Source organism: Dasypus novemcinctus, chromosome 8 (assembly GCF_030445035.2).
Source record: "Dasypus novemcinctus isolate mDasNov1 chromosome 8, mDasNov1.1.hap2, whole genome shotgun sequence".
In the NCBI taxonomy this organism is placed as follows: Eukaryota; Metazoa; Chordata; class Mammalia; order Cingulata; family Dasypodidae; genus Dasypus; species Dasypus novemcinctus.
The window spans coordinates 14,964,659-14,987,905 of record NC_080680.1 but is presented as its reverse complement, the minus strand read 5'-3'; the positions used below and the strand labels follow the sequence as shown (position 1 = coordinate 14,987,905).

Genomic DNA, 23,247 nt, shown 5'->3' with positions numbered 1-23,247 from the left:
GACAAGCAGACACAGAGAGCATACAGTGAATGGACACAGAGCAGACAGCGAATGCAAACAACGAGGGGGGGAATAAATAAATAAAATTAATCTTTAAAAAAAAAAACATAGTAACAACCCAACTGTCCATCATCAGACTGATAAACAAATTATGGACTATCCACACAATGGGCATTACTCAGTCATAAAAGGTATGAAGTTCTGATACACACAACAACCTGGAGGGACCTTGGGAACATTATGCTAAGTAAAAGGAGCCAGACACCAATGCACGTACCTTGCATGACTCCACTTAGATGAAACATTTAGAACAGGAAAACTCATAGAGACATAAAAAGTAGGCTAGAGGGGGAAGTGAATGTCAATTTGGACACCTGCATTTGGGCACCCGCCTACCACATGGGAGGTCCTGGGTCTGGTTTCCTGTGCCTCCTAAAGAAGACGAGCAAGACAGTGAGCTGGCGCGATGGGATGGCACAACAAGATGATGCAGTGAGGAGACACAGAGGAAACACAATGAGATAAAACAAGGCAGGGAGCAGAGGTGGCTCACGCAATTGAACGGCTCACTTCCACGAGAGGTCCCAGGTTCGGTTCCCACTACCTCCCAAAGAGAAGACAAGCAGATACAGAAAGCACACAATGAATAGACACAGAGAGCAGACAGCGTGTGCAAACAGGGTGGAGGGAGCAATAAATAAATAAAATAAATCTTTAAAAATAAAAGTAAGTTAGACGGTATCAGGGGCTGGGAAGAGAGAGGAATTGTTGCTTAAAAAGGTACAGAGTTTCTGTATGGGGTGATGAAAAAGATTTGAAAACAGATAGTGGTGATTATTTCACCACAACATTAATTCACAATGTTGTGAATTAATGCCACTAACTGTACCATACAAAAATGGCAAATTTTATGTTATATATATATTTACCACAGTACAGTTTTTTAAAAAATTAAATTGAATACTTTGGACATAAAAAAATATTTGAAATATTTGTAAATTACCAAGAAAGTTATTATTGAATTAGGTAAGGTGAGACAAGGAAAAACAGTGGGAGTTGTCAAAAATCAAAACTTCTAGGGGAGAAGATACAGTTCAAGTGGTTGAGTGCCTGCTTCCCATGTATGAGGTACTGGATTCAATCTCTGGTACCTCCTTAAGAAAAAAAATTAAAACTTCTAAGCTTGAACTGTCTCAAAAAAGCCCAATTCTCACTCCACTTTAAAGAAGCCAAAAATACAAGGCACCTCAATAACACATGGCAGATATTGTTTATGGAGGAATGAGAAAGGAACACAAGCAAGACCTGGCCAACATGACAGTGCAGTGCAGGAAGCTCTCAGCTAGCACAAATGTCACCCTGTAGGACACCAAGGGCTGGTTTTATGATGGGGGAATGCAGCTTGCCTGTTGGGAAAAGAAGCCACAGCCAATGCAGATGTCATCAATGCTGCGAGAGAAACACAAAGAGGAGGGGGTGAGGCCCAATCCAGAGTCCAGAGTGCCCTGTGCTCCCACTCTAGACCCAGTGCCCATGCAGGCCGGCGGTCAGCAAGGTTGTAAGAGAAAAGGACTGCACTTCTTCCAAAGAACTTGAAAGCACTGACCTCATACAGGAGATATACTTCTGTTTCACATCAAAATAATGAGGTAGGCATCCTCTTTGATATCAGACAACATTTACCAACTCCCAATTTGGATTCACAGAGTGGTGTGAACCCACCTGTTCCACCGGGCGGGAAGGCTTCACCAGAACCGCAAGGGGACCAAGGTCATCAACCCAGGCCACACAGCAGGGCCCCAGCACTGAGTCAATGTGGAAAGAAGTGTTCCAAGCCGCGGACCTCCCGTGTGGTAGGCGGATGCCCTATCCATTGGGCCAAGTCCACTGGCCCATGCGCAGTGCTGATGCGCACTGCACACAGGGAGTGCCGTGCCATGCAGGGGTGTCTCCCACGTAGGGGAGCCCCACATGCAAGGAGTGCGCCCTGTAAGGAAGAGGTGCCCAGCACAAAAGAAAGTGCAGCCTGCCCAGGAATGGCGCCGCACACACGGAGAGCTGACACACAAGATGACGCAACAAAAAGAAACACAGATTTCCATTGTGCCGTTGACAACAAAGAAGTTGTGCCACTGACAACAACAGAAGCGGACAAAGAAGAACACACAGCAAATAGACACAGAGAACAGATAACTGGGCCAGGGAGGAAGGGGAGAGAAATAAGTAAAACATAAATCAAAAAAAAAAAAAAAAAAGAAGTGTTCCCCTGGATGAGGATTAATATGTGAGAAATCTATGGAGTGAAGGTTAATGGTCTATAACTTGATAGGATTTGTGTTACGGAGGTGTGTATGAATATGTTTGTTAAAACTCATCACTTAAGATATGTGTATTTCACTGTATGTAAATATTAAGTAAAAATGAATATTGAAGCCTAAAAATACTGAACCCTAAAAAAAAGTCCCTTATGAAATAATTGCAAAGAATAAATAAATCAAGTTAAAACCTAGACTATAGGTTACTAGGAGATAGGATGAAGGTTGAGAAGGGGGACAGATGCTTAAAGTATGTAGAATGGAGTTGACGGTAACAAATTATGGTGAGTATAGCGAACACAGTCGATTTTTAAATGGGATTGTGGCTGAAAGGGGTAGTTCAGAGACGTGAATGTCAATTGAAAAAAAAGCTGGAGAATAATCTAGGGACTGAATAGCACAGTGAACTGGAGGTGCATAAGGACTGTGGTTGATAGTACAAATACAAGAATGTTCTTCTATGAGCTAGAACAAGTATATGTCACTATTACCAGGTGGTAAGAACATAGTGATGCCTGGGTAAAATACACTTAATGTACCTTATGGACTATAGTTAACAGCAGTATTGTAATATTCTGGCATCAATGGCAAAGAAGGTACCATATCAAAGCTGAGGGTCAATAACAGGGGATACCATGTGCAGTGCCGATACACACAAGGAGTGCCCTGCCACGCAGGGGTGTCCCCACGTAGGGGAGCCCCACAAGTGCAAGGAGTGCGCCCCGTAAGGAGAGCCGCCCAGCACGAAAGAAAGTGCAGCCTGCCCAGGAATGGCGCCGCACACACGGAGAGCTGACGCAACAAGATGACACAACAAAAAGAAACACAGAGTCATGGTGCTGCTGATAAGGATAGAAGCGGTCACAGAAGAACACACAGCAAATGGACACACAGAGCAGACAACTGGGGAGGTGGGGAAGGAGAGAGAAAAAAAAAATCTTAAAAAAAAATAACAATAATAGGGGAATATGAGTTATTTTCTTTTGGACTAAGGAAAATGTTCAAAAGTTTACTGGGGCAATAACTGCACAACTCTGTGATGAAAGTAAAAGCCATTGAGTGCACACTTCGGATACACTGTACAAGGCATGTGACTGTATAACACTGAGAACCATGTGGTAGAAGACGGACTGTGGTTAACAGTATAAATATGAAGAGTGTTTTCTCATGAGCTGTAACAAATGTACACTCCTAATACATGGTGTTAATAACGGGATGTATGGAAAAATATCCCAAGTGAATGCTCTGGACCATATTCTGGTGATGTGCTTTGATAATCTGAAATGAGTGCTCTACAACAATGTAAGGTGCTGGTGGAGGGGTAATGTATGGGAATGCTTCAAATTATGCACAATTTTTTTACAAGTTCACAACTTCTCTATTAAAAAATACATTAAAAAGCAAAACTGTCCCTAAAGACTGGGCTTGAATCACATAAAAGTCAAAACTGCAGGATTTTTCTTATGGAAACAAAACTGTTAGTGCTGAGACCAGGCTCAGAGGGGCATGCCCAGGAGAGTCGTGGCTTTCACCAGCTTTCCCCCGATCACCATTCTGTCTACTGAGGATCGGATGTACGAGAGGTACAGGGCTCCCCGCCAGGCTGGAGAAGCCCCGGCAGGTGAACCTCCTCTAGGGAGACCAAGCACTCCTGGTTTATGGCATGACCTGGGCCAGCAAATGCTTTCACCAGGGAGTGTTCCAGCGTGGAGCGCAGGCTGGCCCGCAGAGGTCCCCCAAGGAGAAAGAGGCCTACCAGAAGAAGGCTGAACTTCTGAAATTAAATCGGCATCTCAATTTCTAACAGTACTTACCAAGCAAACAACTGGAGAACCAGGAGGAGAAGCCCCTGGCTCTCCCGTTTACTAAGCTCTCCACACAGAGACACTCCCAGGCCGGGCTCTAAAAGGCGGCTGGGCACAGAGCCCATGAGTAGCCCAGGTGGAAGGCAAGGGTGGGTGTGCCTGCCCATCTCTCTCTGTCTGCCGTTGTCATGACAGGTGCTGGTTTTGTCTTGTCCCGACACAGAGAGTCCCAGAACAGGGAACAGACATGCCTCTGGGAGAGCGCTGCTTTGCCCTAACCACGTCAGCTTCCTCCTCCCTTGGGGAGAAAGGCCTACAGGGGGGCCAGAGAGAAACAGCACCATTTACACATTTTTGTCTTTGCCTCAAAAGCTGTCTTTTGTGGGTCCTATAGATATGGCCCAATGAGGCAGGTCAAGGAGTTTACTCTGAGGGACTCCAATTTGTGTGAGCAGCACAGTTTACCTGGAAATGGACTCTGTGCCCTACATTTCAATCAGGCCAGGACCCAAGAGACAGTCCTCTCAGGACAAAATGTCCATCCCGAAGAAAAGAACACATTTCTGGCTTGATCCAGAGGAGACACGTATGGAGAACAACTCAGGGCTCGATGGCGGACCCTGGCAAGCCCCACAGCCAGTTACATTTATTTTGATCCTTTCTGCACTAAAGACAAATAGAAGCAAATCTGGAGTCAAAGACCTGGTGGCTGGAAAGAGCAGGTGCAGCTGGCTGATCCCTCATAAGCGCATCCAGTCCAGGGGCAGAGGGTCTAAAAAGCCCTTGGATGGTACAAGACAGAAAAGCTCATCCTCGGCCAGCAGGAGCCCTGGCTCACCGGGCAGAGGCGCTTCCCAGGGTGCCACGCTGCCGAGGAGAGTGCTCTGTGCAGGCAGCCCCCAAGAAGGCGGCGTGGTTCCTGCCTCCCAGCACGCACAGGCCTGGGCACTTCCCTCCGCCCCGCAAGGGCTGCCCTGCGTAACCGACAGGAGGACGCTGTGGAAAGGCCTCCCAACTTCGGGAGTGGCTTCTACCACGCTGTCTCTTGGATCCCTTGCCCTAGGGGAAGCTGGCCACCGGGTCGTCAGGACGCTTGGGCAGCCCAAAGGAGAGGTCCGTGTGGCAGAGACCCAAGGCCCCCAGCCAGCAGCAGGCACTGGCTTGGCAGTCACATGTGTGAGCCCCTGGGGCAGGGACTCTCCAGCCCCAGTCAGACCTGGGTGGCCCTGACTGGCATCTTGGCAGCTGCCTCATGAGAGACCCCAGGTCAGAAGCACCAGTAAGCCTAAACACCCAGAAACTGTGTGAGAGCTTCTTTACTGCCATTTTAGGGCACTGGTAAGCTTTGGGGTAATTTGTTTCACACCAACAGCTAACTGATACATGAGGGTGGACATCAGGCCAATGATGAGCACAGAGTATGAATGCAGCCTTTCATGCCTGGAGCCCTGTGTGATGCCTCAAGAGCCCTGATCACAGCAGAAGGGACCAACGGCCCCACCCGTAGTCCACCGTAAGCTGTTGAAGGACCCTCCTGCCTTGGAGGACATTTTGCTGTCAGAGCTGTTTGAAATCCCACTTTAATGACCCTTAAGCTTCAAAGGAACTTTGTTCTCTCCTTCATATAGTATCTCTCAGGACAGACACACGGTCCAATATTTACAAAATCGAGACAGTGTCCTCTCTGTTCAGAATGGCACACCCATTCACCAGTTCTGCTCGGGGTTCTGCCCTAAGTGAAGCAGAAAGGCCAGCAGACGCAGACGTGTGGTGGGGATCAAAGCCGAGACGTGAGGATGGCCATCACCACACAAGGGCCAAGGCCAGTCCCCTGAAGAGAGGCACAGTGGCTTCCCGAGTGGCCTCCCTTGCCGTGTAGCCTAACCTTGAAGCTCACCGGTAAGAGCTCCTCTCAGCTACTCAAGACCTGGGAGAGTCTACCACCTCGTCCACCCGGGAGGAGAGGGCAAGGCCAGAGGAGAGGCCCTAAGTCCCACCAGGGTGCTCGCCCCAAGAGGCCAGGCCACACCCCCAGGCGAGAGCCTACGCTTTCCACCCTGACCTGCTGCGAAGATGCCCACACAAGGCAGAGGGGCAAGAGCCCATCCCTCCATGGCACCGACGAAGGCTATGATGTCCGGACCATCCCTCAAGAGCCTCTACCAGGCGCAACGCCTCCCTGAGGACAGAGGGGAGCCACCATCCTGCCAGGCGGTGGGGGTGGGGCCCTGGAAGCTGGGGGCTCACACGGCCTCTCAGAGCCTTATGTTTCCCATCTAGAAAATGGGGGTAAGAACACCTGCTCTGCCTTCCTCACGGTGAAGCAGACGAGGAAAGCGAGATGAGTCAGCAGAGTTCAAAATCTAACTGCGGGCTGGGTACTGTTGGTGCGGGACCCACCCTTGAATGCTCAGCAGCACTAATGACAGTCACTTACCCCACAGTGGACACAGTTCTCCCCAAAAAATTCTTTCATGACGTTTTTCCCAAAGTCCACTATGTTCTGCAGGTGCTGAAATATTTCTTCTGAGGCCTAGAAAAGACCAGAATAGGAGCACCTCAGTGGCAGCGCCCTCTGGAGCAAGACACCCCCCTAAGGTGCGCTGACACTCCGAGAACCAGGCCACAATCAACCTCAGAAGCAGGGCTGCGGCATCTGCAGTCCCCAGAGCCCTGGGCATGGCGAGACCAGGAAGCACGTGACAGAGCGCCTGCGCCTGAGCTGCAGCTTCCACATCAGCAGCCCTCTCCCCAGCGCCTCCTCCCAGGCCCGCAACGGTGACTGGCACACGGCGCATGGTGAATACCCGGGAAGGGTCCAGACCTGGGCTGGCCCCACTGCACCACGGAGCCCCTGGAAAGCCCCACTGCCCCCTTTCCTGGCACTGCCACCTGGGCTGTGGGACAGGCTTGCACAGCCATGACGGCTGTGCCCATTCGTCCCCATGACTTGCCTGTGTCCATGGCACATGCGACCACTACATGAGCACTAAGCCCCGCAGAATACCCTAGGACACACCCTGTGGCCGTGTGCGGCAGTGGTCACCGAGTTTCTGAGAAAAGGGGTGGTGCTGGAATAGCCCCTTCTTATCAACAGAAGAATAACCACACATGAGTTCCCAATAAGGCAGCTCATTTATATAATAAATAAAAGCAACTTTACAGCCTTGAAAGACATTGCCCAGAATCAACCTCCGAAGGACAAGATATTGGAGGCACGCACAAAATGCCAGGCCTTTACAGCGCTGAGGGGGTTCCGCTGGATTTGGGCTTTGCTGTCTCTGAGTGGAGGAAAGAAGGGAAGGCAGAACAGCTGCTGGCAGCCCCCGCTCATCTCTGGTTTCCACAGGAGAGACGCTTTCAGCACACTTTCCTTCAGTGGCCTAGGCAGATAAGTGCCACTGCCGCTGGAAGTACCTTCACTGACCGCGATGTCTTCTCAGCCAGGAGGCTGCAGGGACGCCAAGGCCACAGACGCAGGCCAGCTCTGCCACGCAGCTCACACCACCCCCCTTCTTCCCCACCACAGACCGAGGCTCTCTGGACTGACCCCCACCTAGATGGCCACAACGCAGCCTTCTCCCACTTTCTCTTTCTAAGAAGCAAGGCCCTGCACTGCACTTCTCCTTTTGCGGGACCAGCTACCGTCCACATGAGCCGGCTGGGCTCCCTTCACCTCTCCTTTCTGCCCAGCCTCCAGTCCTCCATCTCAGACCGCTGTCTCAGCAGTGACTCAAATGTGGCCTCGGCCTCTCACACCCACATCCTGAGCCCAATTTCCACACGCCCACTGTAACCACCATCTCTCAAATGCATGGCTCGCAGGTGTGGCCAACATGGACAACTTTTACTTTGGTTTTTAGGTGAGAACATGGGCTCAAAACCCAGCTGGGCCACTGAGGACAGGCCAGAGCCAGCAGAGGCTTCCTGGCTCCTCTAAGCCTCCCTTTTGCTCAAGCACAAGGAGGAAACCCTCCCCCCTCAGAGGGCTGCTGAGAGGATTAAAGGAGCCAAAGCACCTAGGGGCTGAGCCCAGTGCCATGGACACAGGAAGAGTCCAAGACGTGGCACTTGGCATTGTTACAACTGGGCCCGTGGGCCCACCTGAGATGATAAAAACGCAGTGGCAGCAGGCTGTGGACCAAGCTCCTGGCCTCCACCCACCCCACATCATGGGACAATGGCACAGGCAAGGTGACTCAGTGGTCAGCAGAAGGGGCAGAGGCCAGTCCACTGAGGTTTTCTTAGGAAGAAGGCCATGGCATTTCTCTCAGATTAGTTAGCTAGTAAGACACCTAATGACTCATTTGCTTCATCTTGCCCAGGCTGACTTGTAACACAGGCTGTCATTCACAGCTAGAGACTTTATTTTCATGGCTCCAATCCCAGAGATGGGGACAGAGGCAGCAGGGTTAAGGAAAGTGCCACAGCAACGCCAAGACCGGACCTGGGCACCCTAACCACAGCCCGCACGCCTGAACAGGCCACCTTTCCCCAGCAGAGCCCCACAGAGAACTCACCAGTGGCGACATGACACCATTTTCCGGGCCACACAGGTCAAAGCACTGGATCCAGGGAAGTGTTGAATAAGAAATGAGGGACACATCACTTTCTGAATCAGATGCTTGTGTCATATTTAAATTTTTATAAATAGTACTATTAATTCTGCATTCAGAAAAAAACAACAACAAATCAAGGTTTTCTTAGACAATTGTTTTAATGACTGGATGGCACACCAGCCTAACTTACCTTCTTCCTATTTGGAGGAAACTTCAGGAAGCGCAGGACCACACAGCGCTGTTGGAAAATAAAGCAAATCTGATTAGTCTTCTGCCCATAGCCCAGGACAGCCAGAAGGCGGTCACCCGGTGAGCTCAGGGGGCACTAGTCCCAGCAGATGAAGCCCACAGGGGGTGCTCGGCAGCAAGGAGGCCAAGAAGACCCGAGGATGATACCAATTCTAGAAGCAGACAGCAGCACCAAGGAGGCGGCACAGGACTTGGTATGTGCCAAGGGCACACATTACAGGCCTCGGCCAACCAGAACTCCAGGCCCTGGGACCCAGTAGGCCCTGCCCCAGGAACTCATCTTCAGAAGATAATTAAAGGTGCACAAAAGTGCTCCTGGTGTATAAAAAGCACTGTCAATAATTCCAAATAAAACAGAAACAACCTAAATGTCTAATAATAGAGAGAATGGCTAACAGTGTGGCCTAGTGCAGACAAGGGAATCCAATGCAGCCATTTAAAAGAAAATAAAGGCGTGGTTCATTATTTACAGATATAGATTAACGGTCATCACAGATCACCCACGTGAAAACAGTTACCCAACAGGGCTTATCTAATGAATCCAGGGCTTATCTGATGAATCCGTTTCTATAAAACAACCAACCAACCAAAAAGAAACAAAAAACAAAACCACCGTATGTGTGGGTAATATTCTATTTATATAAGGTTCAAAAACAGGTAAAACTAGCATCTGGTGATGCCGCCTTCAATGAAGGCGTGGGGAATGGGAGGGCCCGAGAGAGGCTCGGGGGGCTGGTGGTGCGCTGCTTCTGGATCAGGCCATTTACTCTGAGGTCATGAATCGAGCCACACACCCAGGATCTGAGCCTTTTTCTATAGGTGTGGGCTACTTCAACTGAAAAAGAGTCTAAAATAAAGTATGTGGGTGATCTGCGAAACTGAAAAGTCTGGAAAGCCATTTGACATGGTTTTTAACAGTGTGTCAAGGCAGCAGGAATTGGGGTTATTTATTTATTTGAATTTTCCAATTTTTTTTACAATGTTCATATAATCTACATTAGAAGAATGTAAAAAAATATTTTTTTTTAATCACAGGCAGCCTTTGAGACAGCCATTCTCCTCGGAAACATTCTGAAGGGGTGTGGACGTGCAGTTAGGAGAGGGTTTTGCCCGGGCGGCTCTGGCTGCTGGCGCTAGGGAACTGCAGTCCTTGCCGCTGGCGGTGGAGGGCGTTCCAAGCAGATGGAATGAGGAAGGAAAGCCTGGGTGTGCCCAGAGAGAGGCAGTGAGCCAGGGAGAGGAGCAGGCTGAGCTGGGGGGCGGGGTTGGAAGCGTTGGAAGGGTCACAGCAGAAATGCGTTGTGAGAAGACAGTGCCCTCAGAGGGCCGTCGACGCCCCGAGGCAGGCCGGCACTAAACGATGGTCGCTGGTCAGACCTGGGCCAAAGCCTGGGCAGAGGGGCCTGGAGCGCAGGCTGGGCCTGAGGAAGGCTAAGCCAGCACAGCTTTCAAATCCACAAGATGCCTCAGAAACAACCGAGGCTGGTATGGCAACAAAGCCCCTTGGGCTCCCTCTGGTCCCCAGCCTGCCGGCCTGCCTCAGTCTCCACACACACAGGCAGTCCCACAAGGGCTCTGGGTACCCTCTCACCGCCCTGGCGCCTGGGCCCAGGTCCCACTCAGGGACAAGGCCCGCTATTCTCAAATCCCGGCCGCCCCAGTTCCAACTCACAGGCCCTTGGCCCCTCCTCTTCCTGAGTTCTAGTTCCCAATCGGTCCATCTGCCTGGTAGCTGTACATCCTGAGTCCCAAGACTAGACTTAGAGAAGCCAGGGTCAGAGGCGTGCATGCTGCTACTCTGCCCTCCGCCATCCAAGGCCAACCTCAACGGTTGATTGTGGGAATCAGTTGACTGAGGATCATGTTAATGGAACTATAATTCCATCAAAAGTGAAGGAAAAACAGAAGGGGATATATGGAAATCCTAATTTTAGACAACTTTCCAGAAACTCAGCCTCCCTCAAAGGTGCATCATCACCTGGATGGGGTGCACTGTTCCGTGCAGGGCTGTGCTCAGTTTACAACTGTGCCACGGGAGTCGAAAGCTTCTCCACCAATTATACACCAAGCACAGTGCAGTTCTTCATTTACAGTTGGTGGTGATTCAGTGACATACTACCAGCAATGTGGGAGCACAGCAAGGGAAATTAATAAATTAACCAGAGTGAGCCTGGCCAGGCTTCAAAAGCAACCTCGTGAGAAAACATACGGAGTCCCTGAGCCGCGTAAGCTGACACACTGCACAGCCTGCCTACCTTTCAGGCTCTTGCCACCATCGCCTCACAGTGCAGTCCCCTGCCACCCACGGCAGCCAGGCTCATTCCCCTGCTAGACTTCATGTGTGGAGCTCTCTGTATCTCCCTCCATCCAGTTACTAATTAATAAGATGCACAAGAGCCTCCACCTCCCCCCAGGAGCTAGATATTGGTGGCTAAACATTCCTGAGAAGGGCAATGCCAAGGGCAAGCCATGGCACTTTGCTCACTGTGGGAATTCCTCCACTTTAGCAGGAGAGAAAGGAGTTTCGTGGGCCTATGGAAAAAATACAAACTACAGGAAAGAGGAATCCTCTTGCTTGACAATTCACCTCCTAAATACAGATTCAGATTCCCAAAGCTCTGTGCCATTGTGGGTCCAGAAAAAGCAAGACACACTTGTGTTTTCAGTTTATTTAAAATGAAAATGACAGGTTTACTTTGCATCATTACACACACAGAGTACATTAAGTTCAAGTATGAGGTAATTTGGAGAGCCATTATCTGGCCTATCAGGAAGAAAGAGGAGAAGGAAGGGAAAAGGGGAGGGAGAGGAGGAGAAAAACTGTACAGGACGATACAAAGAAAAATCCTAGGCAGGACTCAGAAGGAAAACAAGTCAGAGCCGTAAGTGACTTTGGGGTTTACGGCCTTCTCCTTCTTGCCAAAAATAAATAAGAACATTGCTGTTCCCAGTAGCATTTATTAGTATCAACCACAGTATTACTGTTGTTGTTGTTGTTGTTTTAACAATCAGCACATGCCGAGCACCTCCAGCTGTTGTTATTACTACAACAACCTACATGCACTGAGCACCCCCAGCTGTGCCAGACCCTGGGCACACTCCTAAAACACACCATCTCCACACACCATACCCCTCCAAGAAGGCACTAATAGCCCCATTTTACAGAATGAGCAAAGTGAGGAACAGATCAGGTCTGGGAAAATCCAGCTCCCAGACTCCCCCACCAGCCTCGAGCAGCCTGCAGATCCAGGATCAGAATGCTGTAGAGAACCACTGCCCAAAGGTCAAGCTTGTGGAGGGATGGAGCAGAGCTCCACAGGGGGACAAGGGCCCCAGAGAGGATGGTCTCCACTGCCTTGCCAGCGGTCCACTGTCAGGGACTGAACTGTGTCCCCTACAAAGACATGCTCCTCCTAATCCCCACCCCACCCCGCCCCAGTCCTGTGGGTGTGAATGCCCCTGTAAATAGGGCCTTCAAAAGTCCCATTTGGACAAAGACAAGTTAAATCAGGGTGGGCTTTGATTCGGTATGACTGAGAGCCTTATGAGAGGAAATTCAGACGCAGTCAGTAGAAAGCCAGAAAAGGAGAGAGCAATGTGTGACAGAGGCAGAGACTGAGCTACCACCTGAATGCTATGGAGTTCAGAGACTTCTAGCATCCAAAACCCTGAGACTCTAATTCCCTGCTGCTTAAGCCAAACCACTGTGGGGTACTTGTCACAGCAACTCTGGCAGTTTAAGACATCCATCTCACAGCCTCATGCTGAGAGGCCAGTGGGGGGGGGCGGCAGGTAGGAAAAGTCAGGACCTGGGGGGTGGAGTTCTGACTCGATAGCTGCCCCCAGCAGAGGGTGTGGCCAGGACTGTCCTTGGCTCTGAGCAGCCCCTTCCTCACAGCAGAGGCCTTGGCCAGCCTCTGGTCCTCAGGAGCCCCACCTCCCTCAGCCCCCCACCGTCTCTTTCAATCCTCTTCCACAGGCAACTCTCTCTCTTTCCCGTTCCATTAGGGAATCAAAACCAAGACCAGGTAGGAAATTCTAAATGTAGGGATATGGCCATCTCAAGGAAAATGGTGCTTTTCCCACTGATTTCCTTTATTAGTCAAAAGCTGTTAACAGGGGAGCAGATGTCGGTCAAGTGGTTGAGCACCTGCTTCCCATGTACGAGGTCCCTGGTGTGACCCCCAGTACCTCCTAAAAACAAACAAACGAAAAGACCAACTCTCACTGGGGAGCAGATGTAGCTCAGTGGTTGAGTACCTGCTTCCCAGGTACAAGGTGTACAAGGTCCTGGGTTCAAGCTCTGCTACCTTGAAAAAAAAAAAGCTGTCATCAGAGAAGCTGCTTCAGCCCAGCCCATCCCACATGGGAACCATGGTACCAGCCTGGAAGGCTGATTTGGATCAGCCCAGAGTCCACACATAACACCGACCCCACCTTTGACAGAGCAGCACCCAGATTGCCAGCTCACCCACTCTGTCCAGTCCCTGGCAACTCCTCCCAGGGAGAGGCACAATGGGACTCTGCCAGCTGAGGCCAGGGGCGCTTGGCGACAGGTCACAGGGAGAAGCCTTGGGAAAACCATCTGCCAGGGGATCCAGGCAGTGCCATTCAAGCAGGGCCGGCCAGGGCGGTAGGCAGACGAGCCTTCTCCAGGAACAGCCCAGGAGCAGTGCTGACCCCCCCAAGGGCAATGCATGGCTACATTTCCTGTAGTGAGGCCCGTGTTCATATTACCTTCATAACATGCTGAATACCAAAGTCACTGCTCCCACAGTGAAATACAGGACATTTCTTTGTCAGAAGAAATCTGATTAATACGACCATTCATTTTTTAAAATCTTTTCCATGTATTAGTTTTAAATTATTAATTCTTAAATAATCTGAACTGTGGCGAATGGTACATTTGGAGTGGCATCTATAACCAACTATTATATATAAACTTTGTTTCCATCATGCTTCTGTTCATTTTCTGTCTGATGAGGTTCCTTTGCCTTTGCTTTCAATGATTGGTTTCTCTTTTAATTCTAAAATGAAATGCTTCGATAAATAGATAGATAGATACATAGATAGATAGATAGATAGATAGATAATTTGGCCTTCTCAGGCTTAGAGTGATAAGCTCCAGGACTCAAACTAGCTATTTTGAAGGAAATAACTCCCTTTCTTTTATACCAAATATGTGAAACCAGGTTTTTGAAATTGACCTTTTCAGGTTTAAGATAAAATACAGAAAGAATGAGGAGACAGAATGAAGAGGTAGGCTTCACAAGGGCAGGGCTTAATGAATGTTTCTGCACTGTGGCAAAAGCAAGCAGTTCTTACCAAGGGCAGGACACAGAATCAAGGCTTACACACAGAAAAGTCTGGAATGCTAAGTTATACCTTGGGAAACTATATGAGAATTCAACTATTTTATCAAATTGAGTAAGCCGATGGGCAGATGGAAGACAAGAGGAACAATCTACATACAGGCAGACCTCAGAGATATTGCAGGTTCAGTTCCGGACAGCAATAGGCCAACAGCGCAATAAAGCCACACACAAATTTTGTGGTTTCCCAGCGCATATAAAAAAATTTTGTTTACACTGTCCTGGAGTCTATCACATATACATTAGTATTCGGTTTTAAAAAATACAATGTATGAAGCAGACTTACTGGTGTTCTACTATAGAGTTATTGTGAGTCTAGCAATGGAAGAGCTTTTATCACTGATGTGGAGGCAGTGGCCACCAGAGGTTCTGAGGGCAGGGAGAGGGAAAAACAGGTATAATATGGGGCATTTTTCAGGTTACTGGAATTGTCCTGCATGATATTGCAATGATGGATATAAGCCATAATATACTTGTCATAATTTACAAAATTGTGCAGGTAGAGTGTCAACTATAATATAACCTATAATCCATGGTTGGTGGCAATGTGTCAATATGTGTTCATCTATTGTAACAAATGTACCACACTAATGATGTTGTTAATGTGGGAAACTGTGGGAGTGGGAGGGAGTAGGGCATATGGGAATCCGCTACATTTTTTATGTAACATTTATGTAATCTAAAGTTTCTTAATAAAAAATTTTTAACAATGTCTATACCTTAATAAAAATGCAAATCCCCTATATTTTTATGTAATCTAAAACTTCTTTAAAAATAAAAATAATAAAATGTGACAAAGACATGAAGTAAGCACAGGCTGCTGGAAAAATGGCACCACAGACTTGCTCAATGCGGGGTTGCCACAAACCTTCAATTTGTTAAAACTGCAATATCTGTAAAGCTCAGTAAAGTGAAAACCAATTAAACGAGGTCCGCCTGTATATACAAATACACACATACACTGAATAACCTTAAAAATGTTAGGTGATACATTTAATACTAAGTAACCTTCAAAGTTAAGGGCCACGATTCCTCACTCATAATAGCACAGCAGTATTTAATAATAAGCACTCAGTGCTGGCCAGGGTGCCAGGAGGGACCCTCTGCAGGCTGTGCAGAGTGTGGCATGGTCTGGGGGAAGCTGGTGGGGGTGCCCTTCACCCCACTCAGGGAACCAGCCCAAGTCAACAAAAAAAGAAGATGCAGATTGATGCACAGAGACTCAGTGAAGCACAGCTCACACTAGACTAAAAGTGCAAAAATAAGAATGTTCAACAGTGCTGCCAGGGCCAAGATCACAACGGTCCCCTGTAAGGACCTGTGTGCAAAGGCTTTTCTCTATGTTTATGCTGTAAAGTTGATCCAAAACAGTTGAAAACAAAAGTGTGCAGAGGGTTCTTCACTATTCAGTGAAGGCACATTGAAAAAGTCTGGAAGGAAATGCTCCAAAGAGTTAATAACAGTGGTTGTTTCCTTACTGGGGAAATACTGTTTTGTTTTTACTTTCTTCCTTCTAATATTCTAACATTCTAATATTCTAATATTCTACATAATTGACAGTAGATAAAAAATACACCAAATGTAAGCTATAGGCTGTAGTTAGTAATATTTTGATGATGCTCTTTCATAGTTTATAGCAAATGGCTCATAACAGTGCAAGGTGTTTGGTGGCGGGGAGGATGTATGGAAGACCTGTATGATGATATGCATGTTTGTTTTATAAATTCATAACTTTTACTATATACTTATTATTTATGTATGTTCATATATGAATGATATCCTTCAATAGACATTTATTAAGTAAATAAATGGCCCTAAAACATCATTCTATGACAAGGGACATCTGTCAGTTGGAAGCCATGGAAGGGCACGTCTGGGTGGAATCCACCCAGCAAGGACGGGAGAGACTGCTGTCCTGTGTCCCCCAGGGCATGCATGCTGGGGGCGTCAACCCAGCGCACAGGCTTCCCTGTTAGGGGGAGACACGTCAGCTCTTCCATCAGTATGAGCAGCTGACCCAGGCAGGGGGCCCCAGAGAAGAAGATTCCCCAGAAGTTGAGATGAGAAAACTTTCCAGGGAAGAGAAGATAGAAAAGCACAATCACAGAAGGTGTTGTCAGCCTCAGGAAGCTGCCCTAGGGTGGGGGGAGACAAAGGCCTTTCCAGAGAAAGGGCACTCAGCCCTGCCTCTTGAGATGATTGATTTCACAGGCAGAGTGGCTGGAAAAGCCAGCCCAGAGGAGCTGGCTCAGATGTCACCTTTCAGTAAGGCCACCTCCCTGCAGACTCTCCCCCCTCCCTGGCCCTGGTGTGCTCACAGCGATACAGAGCCTGCCCTGTGGGGCATTCCAGCCCCAGGGGCCAGGACTGAGCCTACACCCAGAATGTCCCTTCACAGCATGACGAGGTGCCTGCCAAGCGTGTTGATATGACCAGAAATGCCTCCCCAGGAACTGCAGGGAATAAGACACAAGGACAGGGGCAGCTCTATTCCTCAGGTGCAAGTCCCCAAAGGGAGCTGGCTGATGTCGAAGCAGCCTTGAAGGCACTGGGGCTCCGACAGGAGACTCTCCGATGGAACAATTTGGCTTCAGGTTGACTCTTCAATCTCAAAAAACCTACAAAGCCAGATATGATGCATGAAGATGTGACATGGGAAGATGCTCCATAGAGAAAAAGGAACCTGGTGCTTTGCAGGTTAAAACAAGGAAGTCAGAGGGAAGAAGGCAGCCAGGCATGAAGCGGCAGCGGCCTGGCTCTTGCCCAACCTGGTCAAGGCACTGACCCTCCCCAAAGGCAGCTGCTTTATTGACCTCGCGGGCTGCTGCGAGGTTAACAGCAGACTCAGGCGTGAGCCAGTCAGGAAGAAGGGGGAAGCGCAAAGCAGGGTAATGAGGTGAGAGAACAGCTCGCCCATGAACATGCCGCTGATGGCACAGTTCCAGGGGAGCTTGGAGGCCAGAATAGAGCATGGAGAGGCTCACCTCATTCTCAGGGCTGGGGTACAAGAAGCCCTCTGGGGAGTTCCGAAGGGATGCATAAAGCCTGCCAGCCAGAAGACCAAGCAGAGTTCCATGTAAAAGTGCTAAGGGGTGGGAGTTTTTCTTTTTGGAGTAATGAAATTGTTCTAAAAAAATTTTTGTGGCAATGAACACACAACACAGTGATTATACCAAAAGCCACTGATTGCACACATTGGATAGATTGTATGGTATATGAATATCTCAATAAAGCTATTTTAAACACACACACACACAATATGAATGTTCCCATAAAATTTTAAAAAGAAGAAAAAGTGCCGAGTAAAAGTCAAAGAGAGAAAAAGGTGAGCTGGTCTAGAGGAAGGGAAGGTGCCCTTGGGCTGCGGGCCGACCCTGGCAGAGATTTCAAACCCCCACTCCAAGACAGGGTGATCATGCTGGAGGCCTCCTTTCTGTAGCAGAGAACACTATCCTCCCCTCCCAGTACTCACGCCTGCCCGAGGAAGCACACAGAAATGACTATTCTGACTTAATTCTCGCCAAGGAGGAGGAAGGGGTTGGTGCTGGGGTGGTGGGGAAAGAAATCATGTTATCTCAGAAGGCGTAAAAGTAAACAGAAGGACTGCCAACATCCTCAAGCATTAGGAAAGCAGATTCCAAAGAGCTCAGTCTAAAGGACAGGAATGATCCTGTGGCAGAAAGTTACCCAAGGGAAGAGAGTTTGGGAATAAACAATCCCTGGTTATTCAACCACAAATAATCCCAGAAATAAAGAAAGATGCAAAGCTCTCTGATGAGTTCAGATTTTAAAAGAAAGGAGGACAACACCAAGAAATAATTCACATCACTGGGATCAAACTATAAAAAGGCCACTGAAAATCCCAAATACAGAGTAAGTCATGACTTGCTTGTGTTTTGGGGAAGCTTTTTAGTTTGTTTTTTTAAGAAAAATGCTAGAAGCCATGAAAAGTTAAGACTCTTTCAACTACATGCAGACAAAAATTAAAGGGAGTGTGTCAGAGCTGGAGAATATGCGATATGGTTGCCGGGAAGGGGGGGTGCAGAAAAAACAGTAGGCAAAACTACTATTTTGCATTAGCGGGCATGGCTCAAGCGGTTGTGCTCCCGCCTCCCATATGGGAGGTTCCAGGTTCGGTTCTGGTGCCTCCTGGAAAAACAAACAAAAAACAACAAGCAAAACAAACTAAAAAACCAACTCAAGGAAGCCAATGTAGCTCAGTGGTTGAGCACCGGCTTCCCACATACAAGGTCCTGGGTTCAATCCCCAGGCCCTGGTACCTCAAAAAAAAAAAAAGTGACAGAAAAACTCCTATTTTGCTTTCAATATCTCCATTAAGTATGATTTACAAACCAAAAATCCTGAAATACAAGATGAAAGGAGAAATAGAAGAGCGCACCTGACTTCTTAAACTTTGAATCTTTAAGGCCCAGATAAAATATATCCCAGTGCACCAATTTGCAGAAATGATCCAAAGCACTGGTTGTAATCTTAGGAAGGCTATGAGACTCAAAAGAAAGGAAATGAGCTTCATTCATCTTTCTGAAAAGTTCTTGGTTGGCAGATCAGCTATAGAACCATCTTCCACTATACCTCTGTCAAGAAGAAAAATGTCCTGAAGAAACTTAGGAAAACTGCTTTGCCCATTATGTCCCAAAGGTCAAGGACAGCCTGGAATGCCTCGCTCAGTGCCAGACAGGAGCGTCCACTCATTTCCTTTGAGCACAAATAACAAGCACCTGGAAGACACTGAGGAGATCGAATGGCAAGTCAGATTGAAAGTGACCTTTTGCAGGCTAGGACACTGAGCCAAAACCAACAAGATGAAGGTGAAGCAGGGTAAATGCAAATGTAAAGGTGATGCTCTCCCTACAAGAAAGGAAAATGCTGACCTGACCACAGCTCATGCAGGAACAACCTGAGGGGTCAACTGTCCCAGACTCGACATGGCTGCTAAAACTCAAAACCGATCAAATGCCTTTAGGTGGCAGGAAGGAAAGGATGTGACCCAGGTGGGAAACACCTTTGCCCAGGACACACCTGACGGGGTCATAGCATGCAAAGCCATATGCCCACCGAAGGCCAGGATGTGAGCACCAGGGAAGCACACCTGCACATGGGCCAAGAACACTGAAGGGGTAGACATGCGAGGCAGAGGAAAGGCTACACTGCACAGCTGCAGCCCAAGGGTGCAGAGTAACAAGTCAATGGCAACCGAAGCCAGAAGACAGGCCAGAGGGCAAAATGAGAATGCAAGGCTCGAGCTGTCCAGTGCTGGCCTGGGCTGTGTCTAGGGGAAGGAGCAGCGGAGAAGCTGATGACCATCGTCAGAAATTCTGCTAACAACACTGGCACTTTAGCCTTAGAAGGCAGGCTCTCTATGCACTGCCTGCAATCACTTTTGTGGCCTCAAACTGTCCTTCCTCTCACCACCCATGCCTCAGTACACCCTAAAATGTTATGTACTTCCTGTGGCACATCTCAGGTGCCCAGATTTCTCAATCTCCATGAAGCCTTCCCTCAGCTCCAAGGTGGCAGCTGCCACCCTCACGATGACCATCACTAAGCTTCTCCTAGGACAGATACCTGTGCATCAGCAAAGCTCCCAACGAGCAGCTCAGCTCCTGGAAGCCAGGGCTTAGGGACCAGATGTGAGGGGCTGCGCTGTCTGTTGACTGGCTGTCTGAACACTTCCTACACTGGAGAACGGGAAGGGCTTAAGGCCTTTTCCAATCCCAAGAGAAGATGATGCCCTCTCAGAGAAAGGAACCCTCTCCCTATCTGGAAGAAACCTGGCCAAAGCCCTCCCTGCTACCTTGGAAGGAAGGAGGTGGCATCCGATGAGCTGAGTGAAGAAGCAAGTGTTTCCCACCTGAAGCAGAAAGGAAGGCATAAAATAGTGTCCTCAAGGCCAGGCTGGCCTCCTCCCAGACTCCACTCCTGCCCCGTTGACCTGCCTCCCTCACAGCACCCACAGGAGCAGCAGTTCCTGTTGTTCTCCCTCACCCACCTTCTCTCTCTATACGTCCCTCACACGTACCCCGCCCTTGGGCACAAAGCCCTAAGGGGGCACTGAAAAGCTGCCTTCTAGGCTCTCACCTCCTCCTCAGTCCGCAGCCAGAGCAAGCTCGCTAGGCATGGTAGAATCAGCAGGAAGGGTTCAAGGATGAGACAAGCTGCAAAGGCTTCCTCTAGCTGCTCACCACTTGAGGAGCACAGTTTAATTTATTTATAACAGGCACAGTCCAGACCTTAACTTCATGGGAAAGGCTTTCTCATGAGACTAATCACACTTCAGGTTCAAATGAACTAAAACCAACCACCAAGCAGGAGTAAGAAGAAGCCAAATTTAGATGTAAAATAAAGAAAGAATAACATAAGTCCATGACAACAAGGGAGGGAGGGGAAGGAAGGGGGGGAAGGAAGAAAAGAAAGAACCACAGTGGAGCTGTGTAACAAGGGAGGCTGTCAGCTGCCAGGAGATGCCTGTGCAAAGGACAGGATGAACACACGCTCGTCAAGAAGAGTGTTAAAGGGATCCAAACTTCAGGGGTATCTGGCCAGAAGGTGCCTCTACCTTCCAAATCTTTTGCTCCACATCTGGAACTTTCTCCTTTGCTTGTAATTACTCCTGAAATGCTCCACTTAAAAGATGCCCATGCTTAAAAAAAAAATTGTTTTTTTAATGAAAGGACTCGGGATCACGGCAGGAATCCAACAAAGAAAGGGATTCATACTAGAAGATCCCTCGTTTCACCTGACCTTGAGAAGCAAGAAGGCCCAGCAGACTACACAGTACACAGAGAAGGGCCTCTTCGGGTTAATCCCTGTTCATTAGTCATTCATCTAAATCTCTTGAACAAAGCATGCCATCTCAGTTCTTTAGTTTCCCAACTCTGCAAAGGCAAAACCTGAAGGGGCCATCTGGATATTTGAGGCTTATGCTGCAGCCCACCCAGTGCATCTGGCTCTGTAGCAGTGGCAGGACAGGACTAGAGGTGAGACGTCTGTGCCCAGTATCTGCACCACCTCCAATGTGATGCTTGGGTCAGGGCCCTCAACTTCTCCAAGCTCTGCTCTCTTCCTCTGTCCAAGGGGGACTATAGTTATCACTTGCTCAGCATTAACTTGTCTGGCTTCCAGCTCACCTAAGCTTTTGCAGCAACTCCCCAAGCAGATTCTATTACCAGCTCCACTTTACAAATGTGGAAACTGAACCTCGGCCAGGCAGTGGCAGAACTGGAATCCTGCCCAGCACTGGGTGACTCTAAATCCCTTGTTCTTAACCCCTACATGACACCCATCCCAGCCTCCCTGCTTCTTCCAGCCGGCCACATTCCCGCGGGGTTGTATCCAGAGCAAGCCGTGTCAAAAAGATCACCTCACACGAATCCATAAGCTTCTCTTCCGTGTTCACCTGATTAGGGGACTTTGTTGCTGAAGTCAGGGGATGCAGTTTCTGAAGCCCTCACCCTCATTAAATTAAGAAAGGATAGAAGCTTGGCTCCATGCAGAGGTTCTAAAGGCTGGAGGAGAACCTGTGGGCAATGCTCGATTATCGTTACTAACAGCAGCAGCTCCAGGCGGCTCACCAGCCACATCTTCCTCGGTGATGAGGAGAAAGCATCCCTGGCGCTTTACTTCTTCCTTCAGTCTCTGCCCCAAACCCTCCAGCCTGGCCCCCGCCACCCTGGGACGGCCTCACCCGGCAGCCTCCACCTCCGCTGCTTCGAAGTCGGGCTGGAAGCTCCGGGGCGGAACCGCGTGAGGCCACGCGCGTGGCACCCACCGGGTGGGAGGCCGGAGGGGCAGGCGGTGGGTTCTGAAGAAGGAGGAGGACGGGAGAGGATCATGCTGGGGAGTCACAGAACCGCACGTGGAGAGAGTGTCGGCTGGGGGTGGGATCGCGGAACCCGACCCCAGGGGTCAGGGCTGGGGAGTCGCGGAACTGGACCAGGAAGGGGTGCGGGGGCGACGCAGAACCCGACTTGGGAGGTCAGTGCTGGAGGACGCGCACCAGACCCGGGGCGGTGCTGGGGGGACGCGGAACCCGATCCGGTAGAGGGTGCTGGGGGGACGCGAAGCCCGACCGGGCAGGCACGGAGGACTGGACTGCAAGCCGGGAGCCCCGCCGACCCGGGTCGTGGGGGTGAGGCCCGCGCAACCGCGCCGGCCGCCCGCCGCCTCACCTGGGTGTGGGCCACCACCAGGCTCTTGTTGCCCTCGCCGTGGTACCTCCATTCATTCTCGTCCATCTTCCCCTCGTCCATCCCCCGGCGCGGCCCTGGCGCCTCGCGGGCTCGGAACGCGGCGACGCGAGCTAGCGGCCACCGGGCCTCTTCTGGGCAGCCGCCGCCGCCGCCGCCGCCGCCGCCGTCGACAGAGGAGCGCCTGTCAGCCGCAGGCTCCGCGCGGCCCGACGGCCTCAAGGCGCAGCGGTTGGCCGCCGGAAGCCCCGCCCCCAGGGGGCCACCATGACCAAGTCGGGCAACTTCCGAGTTCGCGCCCACTTCCCCTCCATCAACTATTGCGGAGGATAGGCCGTGTGGCCATCTTAGGTGTTGGCACATTGACTCACTTCCGGAGCGCGATCTCAGGAACCGGAAAGGAGACTTCCGGCCTGCTGCCCCGGATGTGAGTAAGGCGAGAGGCACGGGAGGTTGCTCAGAGTACCAGAGTAACCTGGCTGGGAGTGGAGTGGCGTGGTCGTGGCGGCCGGGGGTCCCTGGAGACTCCTGGCGGCTCAGTCATGTGTCCCAAATAAGGCATTGCATTTGGCGCCTACGTTTCGGCTTTCTTATGTGGAGAATGGGGCTGTAACTTCTTTCAACGGGTTTACTAATATTCCGGTTTGTAGCATGCAGGCTCTGCGCAAAGCGCGTTTACTGACGCGGAATCACCCTGTTATCCTGTGGGGAAGAAAATATTGTCATCAACATTTTACAAA

At 49.7% G+C, this 23,247-nt stretch overlaps 1 protein-coding gene across 1 annotated transcript in view; it reads right to left on the bottom strand.

Annotated features, from left to right (window-relative positions):
• Positions 1 to 22,715, bottom strand: part of IPPK (inositol-pentakisphosphate 2-kinase) — a 67,498-nt gene extending 44,783 nt beyond the window's left edge. Inside the window, exons 1-3 of the mRNA XM_058301472.1 lie at positions 22,490 to 22,715; positions 8,870 to 8,917; positions 6,558 to 6,653 (exon numbers count right to left, since the gene is read on the bottom strand). Of these exons, the coding sequence (XP_058157455.1) occupies positions 6,558 to 6,653; positions 8,870 to 8,917; positions 22,490 to 22,570 (225 nt within the window). The 5' untranslated portion in view covers positions 22,571 to 22,715. The remainder of the gene's footprint in view (positions 1 to 6,557; positions 6,654 to 8,869; positions 8,918 to 22,489) is intronic.
• Positions 22,716 to 23,247: the final 532 nt, after the last annotated feature.